General features: G+C 42.6%; 1 protein-coding gene across 1 annotated transcript in view; it reads right to left on the bottom strand.

Annotated features, from left to right (window-relative positions):
* The window catches only part of TMEM241 (transmembrane protein 241), a 133196-nt gene that overhangs the window by 81985 nt on the left and 38344 nt on the right, over nucleotides 1-12867 (bottom strand). The window contains exons 5-6 of the mRNA XM_023510172.1: nucleotides 4097-4174; nucleotides 20-45 (exon numbers count right to left, since the gene is read on the bottom strand). Coding sequence (XP_023365940.1) covers nucleotides 20-45; nucleotides 4097-4174 — 104 coding nt within the window. The remainder of the gene's footprint in view (nucleotides 1-19; nucleotides 46-4096; nucleotides 4175-12867) is intronic.

Raw genomic sequence — 12867 nt, 5'->3', positions numbered from 1 at the left:
TTTTTTTTTTTTAACTTACCTACAGATCTTTACAGGAGATGTTTTCTGTATGAAAATAAAGAGAACTATAATTAGATTTTAAGAACTTATTTTTTTCCTCCTTGAAAGAAAACATTTCCATCAAGAGGAAAATAAATCATGGGTAAGTTTATTAGGGGGCTTAACAGCTTGCTGCACTTTGGTATTAAATGAAGCCTTTTCTGCTTGGACCAAATGAAGGATGACTCAGAGTTCCAGGGTTGAGTCACTTGGGCAAAGCACTTTCACCATGAAAATGATGTTTACCCGTGAAAAAACTAAATGATGCCGCAGCTAAGTCTTCAAAAACCTTACACACCAAGAAAAGGAGAGAGAGGGGAAAAAAAAAAATCAATGTAACCTGTATTAAAAAAGCAATTAGGCGCCTGTTCAACTTCCATTCCAGTTCTGTCTCTTTAAATATTCCTTTCATTAATCCAGCTCTGACTCTAAGCAATCCTATAAATTATCTGGTGTGACATGAAAATTAAGAAATAGGAAAAAAAGAGAAGGGACATTTTACTCCACCCTAGGCAGAAGGGAAAGAAAACAGCAGATTGATGGAATATAAAATTGGCATTTAAAGCTCCTTGAAATGACAAAATTTTCGTTCGAACTTTTTAATTAGTTTAAGGAAATTAGTCCTTTGCACTGAGGACTAATTTTTATGTGTTAACACATGTTAATTCTGAACATTTCAGAAAGATTTTTATTGTTTTATTATTATTATTTTTTTTTTTAGCAGGCCTGGGCTGGGTTCAAACCCACCAGCCCTGGTGCATGTGGCCAGCGCCCTAACCACTGGAGCTACGGGCACCCAGCCACAGAAAGATTATTTTGCCAGTTGGGGACAAACTACAATTTTTGACAGCAGTTCAGGTAAAGTGTAAAGTATAAACACATTGTTGAGATGTGAAGGGCTGACAAGAGAAACATACATGGCTGTTACGAAGGCTATCTTAAGTTTTCATATGTTGCTTAATGACCAACTTTTTGCAAAAACAGATTCTATTTGTGTGCAAAGCTGAGGCTTCCGTCTTTCAAATCTTTAATCTCTGATCTTTGTCCAACCTCCACCTCTAGAGGCCACCCTGACCACGCTGCCACCTGGTGAGAGGTTAGCCTCTAAGCACAGAAAGGCCGAGGGCAAAGATGATGTGGCTCATGATATCTGCATAACTGCCCCATTATGGAAAAATGTGTTACTAAAGGATTCTGTGCTGAATATTGCCGACCTCTCAACAGTCTGGTGGTACAGCAGAAATAATGGAAAGAAACTAAATGGGTGTTCCAACTCTTCCATGAATACCACGTTCACCCAGTGACCGTTCTAGGACACAATTTTACAGGGCAACAAATCAATCCAGTGCCTGAAAGAGTTCACCCTTTCCAGAGGATTCTTTTTTCATTTTATTAAACTCCTTCTAATTAACAGAGCTCAGAACTGAGATATAGGGAGTAAAAAGCGAGTAATATGTCCATTATTTAGCTCTATTCCTCCTGGGGCTCTGGGAACTACCCAGATAACGTCAGGACATTTCACCTTTTTAGGCACCTCAGTCCAAAAGCAACCCCAGTAATAAGTCCTAATTTCATTGCAGGGTTCCGAACGGGTCAGTGTAACTTCTCAGAGGTCACGGTACCAAAACTAACAATCAAAAGCTAACTCTGGGTGAGCTAACTTACTCTGGGGGCTACTTACTCTGTGCAAGAATTATTTCAAGGGCTCTCTGTGTCAAAAATTTTAGTTTTTTCTCAACCAGCAAAATGACATTTTTGAAATGTTCTGAATGAATTTATGTTAACATGTACAAATTAGTCCTCAGGACAAAGGACTACTTTCTTTAAACTGACTAATTAAAAGGAGTCCATTTAATTTGGGTTAATTAAGTCATGTGTTAAAGGTTACAGATGAGGCAGTGAGCCCACCTCCCAGTCCTGCAGTGACCCTCCACTGGTCCCCTTAAGCCACTGGCCTTCATTTGCTGCTTCCTCCGGCTGCCTGGAATGCCCTTTCTTCTTGTCCAGCTGGAATCTCCCTCCCCATCCTGTGTGACTCAGCCCAAATCCTGCCCCTGGGGAAGCTTTCCCTGCCCCTTCCAAACAGCCTTACTAGTGGTCACCCCCAGCCCAGTCATCACCCTATTCCAGACCATACAACATTCTCTGGGCATTCTACAGGCGTCCCAATCCAAGGTCACAGATCAGCTCCTTCATACCTATGAGGTTTGTAAAGGTAAGAAACGTGTCTTCTACATCTCTAGAGCTTTAGGCCTAGCAAGATGTTTGACATTAATTATCTACTTAATAAATGTTGAACGAATAAATAAATGAATAGCAATATTCCAATATTAAACTGTAATAAGTAAGTCTACAAGGTAGTAAGATTTCCATGAGCCAGGAATTCTGGGAAGATGGCTGACTGGTAGCAACCTTCAGCAGGGGCTCCCGACCAGAGAAAAACTAGATGGAACTGGACTCTATGAAGCCACAGGTGGGGAACTGAGCCAAGATATAAGTTTGGCAAGCTGTAACTCCAAGGAACAGCACTCAAGAAAACAAATTACAGGTACAAAGTCTATGGACTAGAGGACGGGAGACCCCTCCCCCAAGCAGGAGGCCTGCTACAGGCTATCTGTGAGCAAGCAGGGAACAAAAGAGGAAGGAAAGAAGGAGGGAGGGAGAGAGGGAGGAAGGGAGGAAGCCATAGGTGAATATGGCCAAGGGTGTGGATGGGCTCACCCAGAAAGTATGTGGCCTAAGGACAGAGGCTCCCAACATGGCCCTGGAAAACCCCCAGGGGCCAGACAAAGGAACAGGCAGAGGAGGACGGTCAGCTGTGAGGGAAGAGCCCAGTAGTCAGGAAGAGAAGCAGGCAGGGAGGGGCCCAGAAGGAGTCAGGAAGAGAAGCAGGCAGGGAAGGGCCCAGAAGGCCAAGGGGCCCTGAGGTGATAGGGGATGAATGGTGTAAAAAGGCATGGAAGAATCGGTGACTTCAGCCAGACTTATCTCAGGAAAACAGCGGGGACAGTCTCAGGAGTGGCGGAGGATGAGAGGGACAAAGGAGGCAGTGCTGAGCCTCATCTTGTCTGAAGCCAGTGGCCGGCAAGGAAAAGGAGGAGCAGAGGAGGAGCAGAGGCAGAGCCTGGGGCCCGAGGAGCTGGAGACATTCCCATATGAGGGCTGCTTTTGTAAAGATGCCTTCAGGACGGGGTGAATGTGAGTCCCCCAGAGCCTGCTCTCTCCTCAGTAGACTGACAACACGGAGGTTATGGGCCCAAGGACACAGGCTAGCAGTGAGGGAGAGGCTCACATAGGAGAGGAGGCTGGCTGAGGCGCCACCTCTGCCTCTGGGGAGCAGTGGCCTGACAGGGGAGCTCCAGTGGCTGCAGCCTTGGCCCATGGGATGGACACCTCTCTTTGATGCACACCTGGAAGAAGCGTAAGGCCCGAGGCAGTCAGCCAGCCTTTCTGTGTTTTAAAAGTTCTAAAATTGGTATGACATGAAATGGGCAGATGTCAGAGAAAAGGAACTCTCCAAAGCAGGATGAAATTAAAACCACCACCAATGACGTTAATAATCACAGGTGACGTGCTGGAACCCATGTAGCTGCTGTGCCCTCCCAGAAACCCTAAGAGTTGGGTGCTGTCATTATCACCTTTCAGAAATGGAGGCCCAGAGGGCAAAAGAGCTTGTTCTAGCTGGTAGAGCTGCGATTGGAACAAATTTCCCCAAGGTGGGCTTAGATCCCTGCACCCTGGGTGAAACCTCCACGCCAAATGCTTCCTGGGAGAATGCCTCCCCATAAGCCCACAGAAATGTGCTCTAGTCTCCTGAGGGTCTGGGTCAGCCCTGGCCTGGAGCTGAGCTCAGTTCACATGGATAAGTCCTCCCGCTTACGTTTGGAGAACTACGGCCATGTCAAACCCGTGTTCCTTGAAATCAGTGACCATTGTTAAGAAGTCTAAACTGGAAATTGGTGGCAGGAAAAGGCAAATGCTAATTCAGGCCACAGAAAGAAAAGTGCTTCTTTGAAATTTAAGGAAAGCAAAACTAACATTTTGCATGATCATTTACCTCTTTCCGAAAACACTTCTGGTACCCACAGATGATAACTTCAGCTACATTATGCAAAGTGAGAAACACAGGAACGGCCTGAAAAAAAACAGAATAAGAAGCATGAAAATATTTTCTTCCTTCTCATAATCACTTGGTTCTTGATTTTCCCTTGAAAGTAAAGATCCATGGGATACATTCTGGCATTCACATCTACCATGTCTCCAGCACGAACTCTCAGTGCCCTTTGCTATAGTCTTCCTCTTGGTAGGATAGAGTAGAGGCTCGCCTCCTGTGGGTAGTCTCATCAGCAAGCATTTAGTAAGTCTCTGGTGTATCAGGCACAGTGCAAGATGCAGGAACCCATCCCGTGAGCACAATGGGGAGGAGATAGGAGCCTGTCTCCATCAGGTGGACATACCTAACCCAGCCCAGGGACAACAAGCCTTCCTGGAGGAAGTGAAATCCGAAGTCCAAAGGAGAACCAGATGATGAATTAGCATGGATGTGGGAAAGCGTCACAAGCAGAAGGACACACAGAAGCCAACATAGAGGGTAAATCCTGCTCCTCCAAGGACCTGGAGGAAGTGGGGCAGGGGGAGCACAATGAGGAAGGGACAAGTTAGGGACAGTAGAGTACAGGGTATTCTCGGGCTACACCAGGAGATTAGGATGGTCCTGTGAGCCCCACAAACCATAAAGAATTTTAAAGTAACCAAAGACATGATCTGCATGTTTAAAGGAACTTGGGCTGCAGGGTACAGGGCAGATAGCAAAGACAGCTGCAAAATCTAGGGGAGTCACAAGCTGAAAAGTGCCCCCCCGAAAGATATCCACATCCTAATCCTTGGAACCTGTGAATGTTACATGACGTGGGAACAAGTGGGTCTTTGCAAATGGCAGTAAATGAGGATGTTGGGATGGAGGGATGATCCTGGATTACCTGGGAGGCCCTAAATGCCATCACATGGATCCTTAAAAGAGGGGTGTAGAGATGTGACACACACAGAGAAGGGGCAATGTGAACACAGAGGCAGAGATTGGCGTGATGTAGCCACAAGCCCGGGAAAGCCAGAGGCCACTGGAAGCTGGAAGAGGCCATGAACAGATTGTCACCTAGAGCCTCAGGAGGGAGCACCATCCTGCCAACACCTAGATCTCAGTCCAGCAGCACTGATTTCAGACTTCTGGACTGCAGAACTGCTGAAGGAATACACTTCAGCTGTTTGAAGTCACTTGCATACGTGGTTTTGTTAAAGCAGCCACAGGACACTAACACAAGGAGTGAACTTGGTAATGGCAGTGAAGACAGAGAAAAGCGGACATATTAAGGAAATATTTAAGAGACTGAACTGAGGTTAAATATCTAAATAATTGGGATCAACTTTGCATTAAGAAAAATGGGGAGGAAAAATCACAAAAAATGCAACTCTCCAATGGATTATTAGGAGGCGTGTTTCCCATTGCTGGGCTGTTTGCTAACAATGGCTGTCTCTCCTAACTGGATAGGTAATCTTGACAAGGTGAGGGGAGGAACAAAGGGGCAAAGAATTCTGTTTTCTCTGTTGTTGATGATGATAACAGTGTCTCTGGGGAGGCAAGAAAAGATAAAGAATAAGAGCATGTGTTTTAAGGCCAGACGTGGTGGCTCACGTCTGTAATCCTGGCACTCTGGGAGGCTGAGGTGGGTGGATTGCTTGAACTCCTGAGAGTTCAAGACCAGCCAGAGCAAGAGTGAGATCCTGTCTCTACTAAAATTAGAAAAACTATTTACAGGTGTTGTGGCAGGTGCCTGTAGTCCCAGATCCTCCAGAGGGCTCGACTGAGCTCAAGAGTTTGAGGTTGCTGTGAGCTATGACGCCACAACACTTCACCTATGGTGACAGAGTAAGACTCTGTCTTAAAAAAAAAAAAAGCATAGGTTTTAGTATCAGTTTAGATTTCAGACACTGCTAGTGGTGGAAGATGTGTAGTCAAACTTTAGTTTTATCCCAGGTAGTGGGCGAAACAATACCTGCAGCAGCTGAAGGTGGAGGACCTGGAGGGACAGCTCAGGAGCACTGCCCAAACGCCGGCAGCTCACAACTTTCCCCGTCCCCATAAGCTCTGCCACCCACCAATCTGGGTACATCACTCCAGTTTAGAGAGCCCACTTCAAGTCTACTTTAGACAGATTTATTCTTCATCTTTATGGAAGATATGTTTTTACCTTGTTTTTAAAAAATATCTATAACTTCATATAGCTCTGCCTATTTCAGTATCCAGTTCTAACTTGCACTATTTTGGTTTTGAGTTCTTACCTTACATTTTTGCCTCTTTAAAAAATTTTTTTTTCAATTAAAAAAATTATTTTTGACGTCAGGGCTGTGGGCCAGACACAGAGGGGCAGAGCAGAGGGCCTCAATACACCCTCCAATGGGTAGGATTTTGCCTGTTTTTAAAACACTTTCTATTTTATCTTTATTAAAAGTTCAACTCTGATTGCATTAATGTACATAGTTATGCTATAAGAAATAAAAATGGAAAAAAAAGTTCAACTCAAATTAGTTTTGCTTTTAATTTCAAACTTTAATTTCTTTTTTAAAATGTATCTTTTGTGCTTTTATTCCTCTTAAGTGTTATATTTAAGAGGTTTTTGTTTCCTTAGAATTATTAAGAGATTATATATATGTTTTATTTTTTAAAGCTAGATTTTATCTATTATATAAATTAGATTATTTTTAAAAGCTAAATGTATCTAGCTAAATTTATCTATTTGATAAACTTGGGCTCTAGCCTTCTAGTTATTGGCTTGAAATGACAGCATAATAAACCTTGAATGGGTTAATCATATGGCATATGAAAGCAAATATGAAAGGGTAGATTGAATCTTATCACATTAAGATCTTATTTAAAATTATTTTTGCCTCTTTGGCTATAAAATTAGTAATGAGATCAGATTTAGGATTGAGATCACAGAATTGACCTTAACTCTAGACTTTAAGGAGGGTTAATTTTCTCAATTTTATGACCTGAAGACAATTTTCTCAACCTTCCTGACCTAGGCCCTTCCTTCTCTGATCAAATTCTGGAGAAAAGATCTACTTATAAATGTATAATTGAGGCCAGGTGGGTGGCTCACACCTGTAATCCTAGCACTCTGGGAGGCCAAGGTGGAAAGCTCCCTTGAGCTCAGGAGTTTGAGACCAGCCTGAGCAAGAGTGAGACCACATCTCTCTACTAAAATAGAAAAATTACAAAAAAAAGAAAAGAAAAAGAAAAATTAGCCTGGCACTGTGTCAGGCACCTGTAGTCTCAGCTACTCTGGAGGCTACAAGCAAGAGGATGCTTGAACCCAGGAGTTTGAGGTTGCTGTGAGCTATGATGACACCACTGCACTCTAGCCTGGGGCAATGGAGTAAGACTATCTCAAAAAAAAATGTAGAATGATTTAAGTACACTAATAATAGCTGCTACCAGTACTGTGTTCAGCACAGTGCTAATTATTTTATTTGCAATCTTATTTAAACCTCCTCCCAGCACCTCTGTTAGTAGGTGCAATTACTCTGTCTTTATAGCCAAAGAAAATGAAGCTTAGAGAGTCCAGGCAACATACTTGAGTGTGCACAGCTAGTTCAGGGGCAAAGCCGTGACTCTAATCCAGGCCTGTCTAACTGCAAAGCCCATGCTCACAGCCTCAAGGTCAGGATACCCAAAGCATGTCAAGCCCCACTGAAAACCTCCCAGACATCTAACTGTTTAAAGTTTGATAAGACTAGTGAGTCCCAAATCCTGGCTGGCTGCTTACTCCAGTAATGAAACTGGTTGGAACTAAAACGGATGAGCTCATAGTAAAACTTACACCATCTTTATTAATACAAGTGCTATCTTCAGATTGGGCATGGTGGGTCACACCTGTAGTCCCAGCACTCTAGGAGGCCAAGGTGGGTGGACTGCTTGACCTCAGGAGCTCCAGACCAGCCTGAGCAAGATCAAGACCAGCCTGTCTCTACTAAAAATAGAAAAAAAAATTAGCCAGGCATTGTGGCAGGCACCTGTAGTCCCAGCTACTTGGGAGGCTGAGGCAAGAGGATCGCTTGAACCCAAGAGTTTGAGGTTGCTGTGATCTATGTAACACCACAACACTCTACCCAGGGCCACAAAGTAGACTGTCTTAAAAGGCGGGGGTGGGTGGGTGGTCCGGGGGTCTATCTTCTACTCCTACTTAACACATTTTAAAACAGTATCACAAGCCATTTTTTCTACTGAGAAGCTAGTAGGCTTTAGAGACCATTGTTCTATAATTATCCAGTTACACTCTATCAGACTGTGTACAAATCAGTCAAAAACAATATTAAGACAGTTTGCAACTTTAAGCACCCAGCCTTCCTTGGCCTCTAACTCTGCACAGTCAGAACTATGCTACGTTAGACACAGCAGTGATTTTCAACCTATATACCATGGCGCACTGGTGTGCTGTGACAGGATCTTAGGGGTACCAAGAAAATGTTTAAAGATCATTTATTAAATTACTTCCAAAAGAAGTTCAAAGCACAATCAAGTATATTCTTTTTTTTTCTTTACTTTTTTTTAATCAACATAAAGTATGCTGTGGAAGTTTAACTCTAGGTTCAAGTGTACCGTGAGATTAAAAAAATTGAAAAACACTGACCTAGAGACAGATTCTTTTAGAAAACCTGGCCTTTATTATCTGTATGAAGTGTCCATTTACACGAAGTCAGGTTTAGCAGGACTTACTTTTGTTAAACAAATATTCTGAGAAATAATAACAGCAAAATAGTAGTTAAGACATATTGAGTAGCATGAGCCAGACACTGACCTGCTGTTACATATTTAAGCTTCATACTAACTCTATGAGATAGGTATTATTAATATCTCTGTATACAGATGAGAAAACTGAGGGGTCTGTTCTGGTTCTTTTTTTTAACCTGACTCTTCATCATTTGAAATCACTGTTGGATGATTTAGATATACACTTGCTGCTAAAGAAAAACAAAAATAAGCTTTGTTCTTCTACACCGTCAAAACTCTAGGAATGGCCCCAACAAAAGGTCTTCCCATCTTTCATCAAGGAAAATGGCCCAAGATCAACTACCACAAAGCTCAAATCATCATTTTTTTTTTTTTTGGAGACACAGTCTCACTTTGTCACCCTTTGGTAGAGTGCCATGGCGTCATAGTTCACAACAACTTCAAACTCTTGGGCTCAAGTGATGCTCTTGCCTCAGTCTCCCAAGTAGCTGGGACTATAGGTGCCCACCACAATGCCTAGCTGTTTTTTTTTTTTTTCTAGCTCAGGCTGATCTCAAACTGGTGAGCTCAGGTGATCTGCCCACTTCAGCCTCCCAGAGTGCTGGGATTACAGGCATGAGCCACCACGCCCAGCCTTCAAATCATCATTTTTGATACAATTCTGTCAAAATGTAATTGACTGAATTAAACTACACTCCAGGGTCATTCAGTTAATTACTTAGGGGCAGAATTTGGAACTAATTTATTCTCAGAGTCTGTTAGTTTAAATGTCAACTTTTCATCCACATACCAAAGAAATTTTTCTCTGGCTATGAAGAGAAATTGGTTAACTATTACTTAGAAATATTTCATTATTAGATCCCATGTATCCCAGAGTGGAATTTTGAAAGCTTGCTTGTTACATGTCCAGGTGTTGAACTTAGAATAATTTTCCCTGGAAACCCCTGACCGTGCCCACAGGCACAGTCTTCGGTCACTTTGCAGAGGTGTAAATGACTCCCTTATTCAAGCATAAATCCTGGGTCACCTTCATAATTTTTATAAAAAATTGTCAATCCTATTTTTCTCTTTGGGTGATTTTGAAATATACAGGCGTGTGCTTAATCTTATAATAGAGAATAATTGCACTTCAGATCCTCGCCACAGAAAGTCAATTTGAACTGTTTAATCAAAATTGGGCAAGTAAAAATATTGCTCTAAGAGGATTGTTGGACGGGTAAATTGCCCACCCCGGAACGGAGCCAGATAATCAGACACGTGTGGTTTTCACCCCCAGAGAACGCACCCACTGAACCAATGGTACTTTGTCATTCTGCCTCCAAATACACTAAGAATCCTAGACATTGGTGACTGTTCTGTTTAAGGACAGTAGAAGGCCTTCCTCTCAGACCTACGCACAAGGGAGAGCTTTGCTTTTCTTCAAAATGGCTCTGTTCTTATCTAATAAGCGCTGAGAATTTTCTAACTTTTTTGTTTGGCTTCAAAAAACCAAGACCTGAATTCATAGCCCAACTGTAATTAGGTTGTGGGCTATTGAGCTATTACAGTATGAATTCCTAAGGCACTAAATCTCTCATCTAGTTCGACTCCTATTAGCTTTTACTTAGATTTCTTCTAAAATTCTCTTCATAAAAGTACTTATCTTGTTTTATTGTAATTATTTGTATAAGCTGGAAGATGGTGAAGTATTTGGATATGCATATTACACACATACATGAATATTCATAAACAGACTTGCATGAAAAGATTTAAGTGTTTATTTACATCAATATTATTCTTCTGCCATTAGATGGCAAACTCCTTGAAGGCCAAGGGCCAGACGGCCCTCTGTCCCAATCTCCAGGACAAGCTTGGAGGTCATCAAGTCTCACTTCATCTTGAAGCAGCTGACTTGTGTCTAGGAGGCCTTGTCCCCTGAAAAATAAACATCTTACTCCGCCAGTATCTCCCTGTTTGGCAAAATGCTAACCCTAAGAGAGATGCTCAGGAATAGGAACTAGCCTAAGGGGGAAACTGTTCCTCCAGCTTGGCACAATCCTTCGGTCATTCTGCAGACTGGAATGGTGGGCCAACCTGCCTGCTCTCAGTGAAATGCTGTTTTCCTCCCTCTTTTACTCAAGTTTATGGACCAGATTCAGCTAAACTAAATAAGCAACATCCCACAGCATCCCGAAGGAGTTCTTAGGAAGACAAATCAGAACACATGATCACTCTCTCCTTCTCGTATAATCCCCAAGAAAACCTCTACTGGAACCCAGGTCTTGGGTTTGTTTGTTTTTTTAAATTTTTAAAAATCATGGTAAAACATATATAACATAAAATTGACCACGTTAATCATTTTTAAATGTACAGTATAGCAGCACTAAGGACATTCATGGTGTTGTGCAACCATCACGACCATCCATTGCTAGAACTCTTCCTCTTGCACAACTGAAAGCACCTATTAAACACTAACTCATTCTCCCCACCACCCTGCCCCTGGCAACCACCATTCCACTTTCTGGTTCTGTGCATTTGACTCCTCTAGGTACCTCATGCAAGAAGAATCGCACAGTATTTGTCTTTTTGTGACCAGCTTATTTCACTTACCATAACGTCCTTGAGTTCCATCATGACAGCAGCATGGGAAGGATTTTCTTTCTTCTTAAGGCTGAATACTATTGAATTCTCTGTGTATGCCACCTTTTGTTTATCTGTTCATCTGCTGACAGATACTTGGGTTACTTCTACCTTTGGCTGCTATGAATAGTAGCCAAATGAAAACTGGTGCACAAAAATCTCTTCATGTCCCTGCTTTCGATTCCTTTGGGCATATACCCAGAAGGAGAATTGCTGGCTCATATGGTAATTCTATTTTTAATTTTTTGAGAATTTTCCATACTATCTTCCATAGCAGCTGCACTGTTTTACATTCCTATCAGCAGTGCACAAGGGTTCCAATTTCCCCACATCCTCATCAACACTTGTTATTTTCTTTTTTATAGAAAAGAAATATGTTGGCTCCAGCGCCTGTGGCTCAAGTGGCTAAGGCGCCAGCCACATATACCTGACTTGGTGGGTTTGAATCCAACCCAGGCCCACCAAACAACAATGATGACTGCAACCAAAATGCAGCCAGGCATGTGGTAGGTGCCTGTAGTCCCAGCTACTTGGGAGGCAGGGGCAGGTGAATCACTTGAGCCCAGGAGTTGGAGGTTGCTGTGAGCTGTGATGTCACAGCACTCTACCCAGGGTGATAGCTTGAGGCTCTGTCTCAAAAAAAAAAAAAAAAGAAAGAAAGAAAGAAAAAGAAAAGAAATATGTCTTTCAGCCATCCTAATGGGTGTGAAGTGGTGTCTGATATGGTATTTTTTTTGGCTAGGGCCGGGCTAAACCTGCCACCCCCGGTATATGGGGCCGGCACCCTACTCCTTAAGCCACAGGTGCTGCCCCCTGGTATGGTTTTGATTTGCATTTTCCTAGTGATTTATGACATTGAGCATCTTTTCACAGGCCTTTACATGAGCTCAGACAATTAAGTTGGTGAACTCATCCTAGAAAAAGTGCTACATATCTTGTTGCAGAATATCAGTACGGTCACCTTCAAAGTACTCCCCTTGGCCATCTGGTGACAACAGTGATTCTCAGCAATGACGTATGTAGCACTTTTTCTAGGATGAGTTCACAAACTTAATCATCAGACCCTTGTATAATGACAACAGCTCTGACTGCCATTCCAGAAAAAGAGTTCCAAAATTGTTTTGAAGGGCGAACTAGGCACTGGCCTCAGTGCATAACTTTCCAAGGGGAGTACCTTGAAGGTGACCATAGTGATAGTCAGCAAGGACTTATGTTGCACTTTCTCTAGGATGAGTTTGCAAATTTAATTGTCTGACCTTCTATGTCATCTGCAGAGAAATGTCTGTTTGCCCAAAAGGCCTTTGCCCATTTTTCTTTTTCTTTCTTTTTTTTTTTTTTTTTAGATAGACTCTCAAGCTGTCGCCCTGGGTAGAGTGCCATAGCATCACAGCTCACAGCAACCTCCAACTCCTGGGCTTAAG

This window comes from Otolemur garnettii, unplaced genomic scaffold (assembly GCF_000181295.1).
Source record: "Otolemur garnettii isolate 467f Iridium unplaced genomic scaffold, OtoGar3 scaffold00012, whole genome shotgun sequence".
Taxonomy (NCBI): Eukaryota; Metazoa; Chordata; class Mammalia; order Primates; family Galagidae; genus Otolemur; species Otolemur garnettii.
This window is presented reverse-complemented; position numbering and strand designations above follow the sequence as displayed.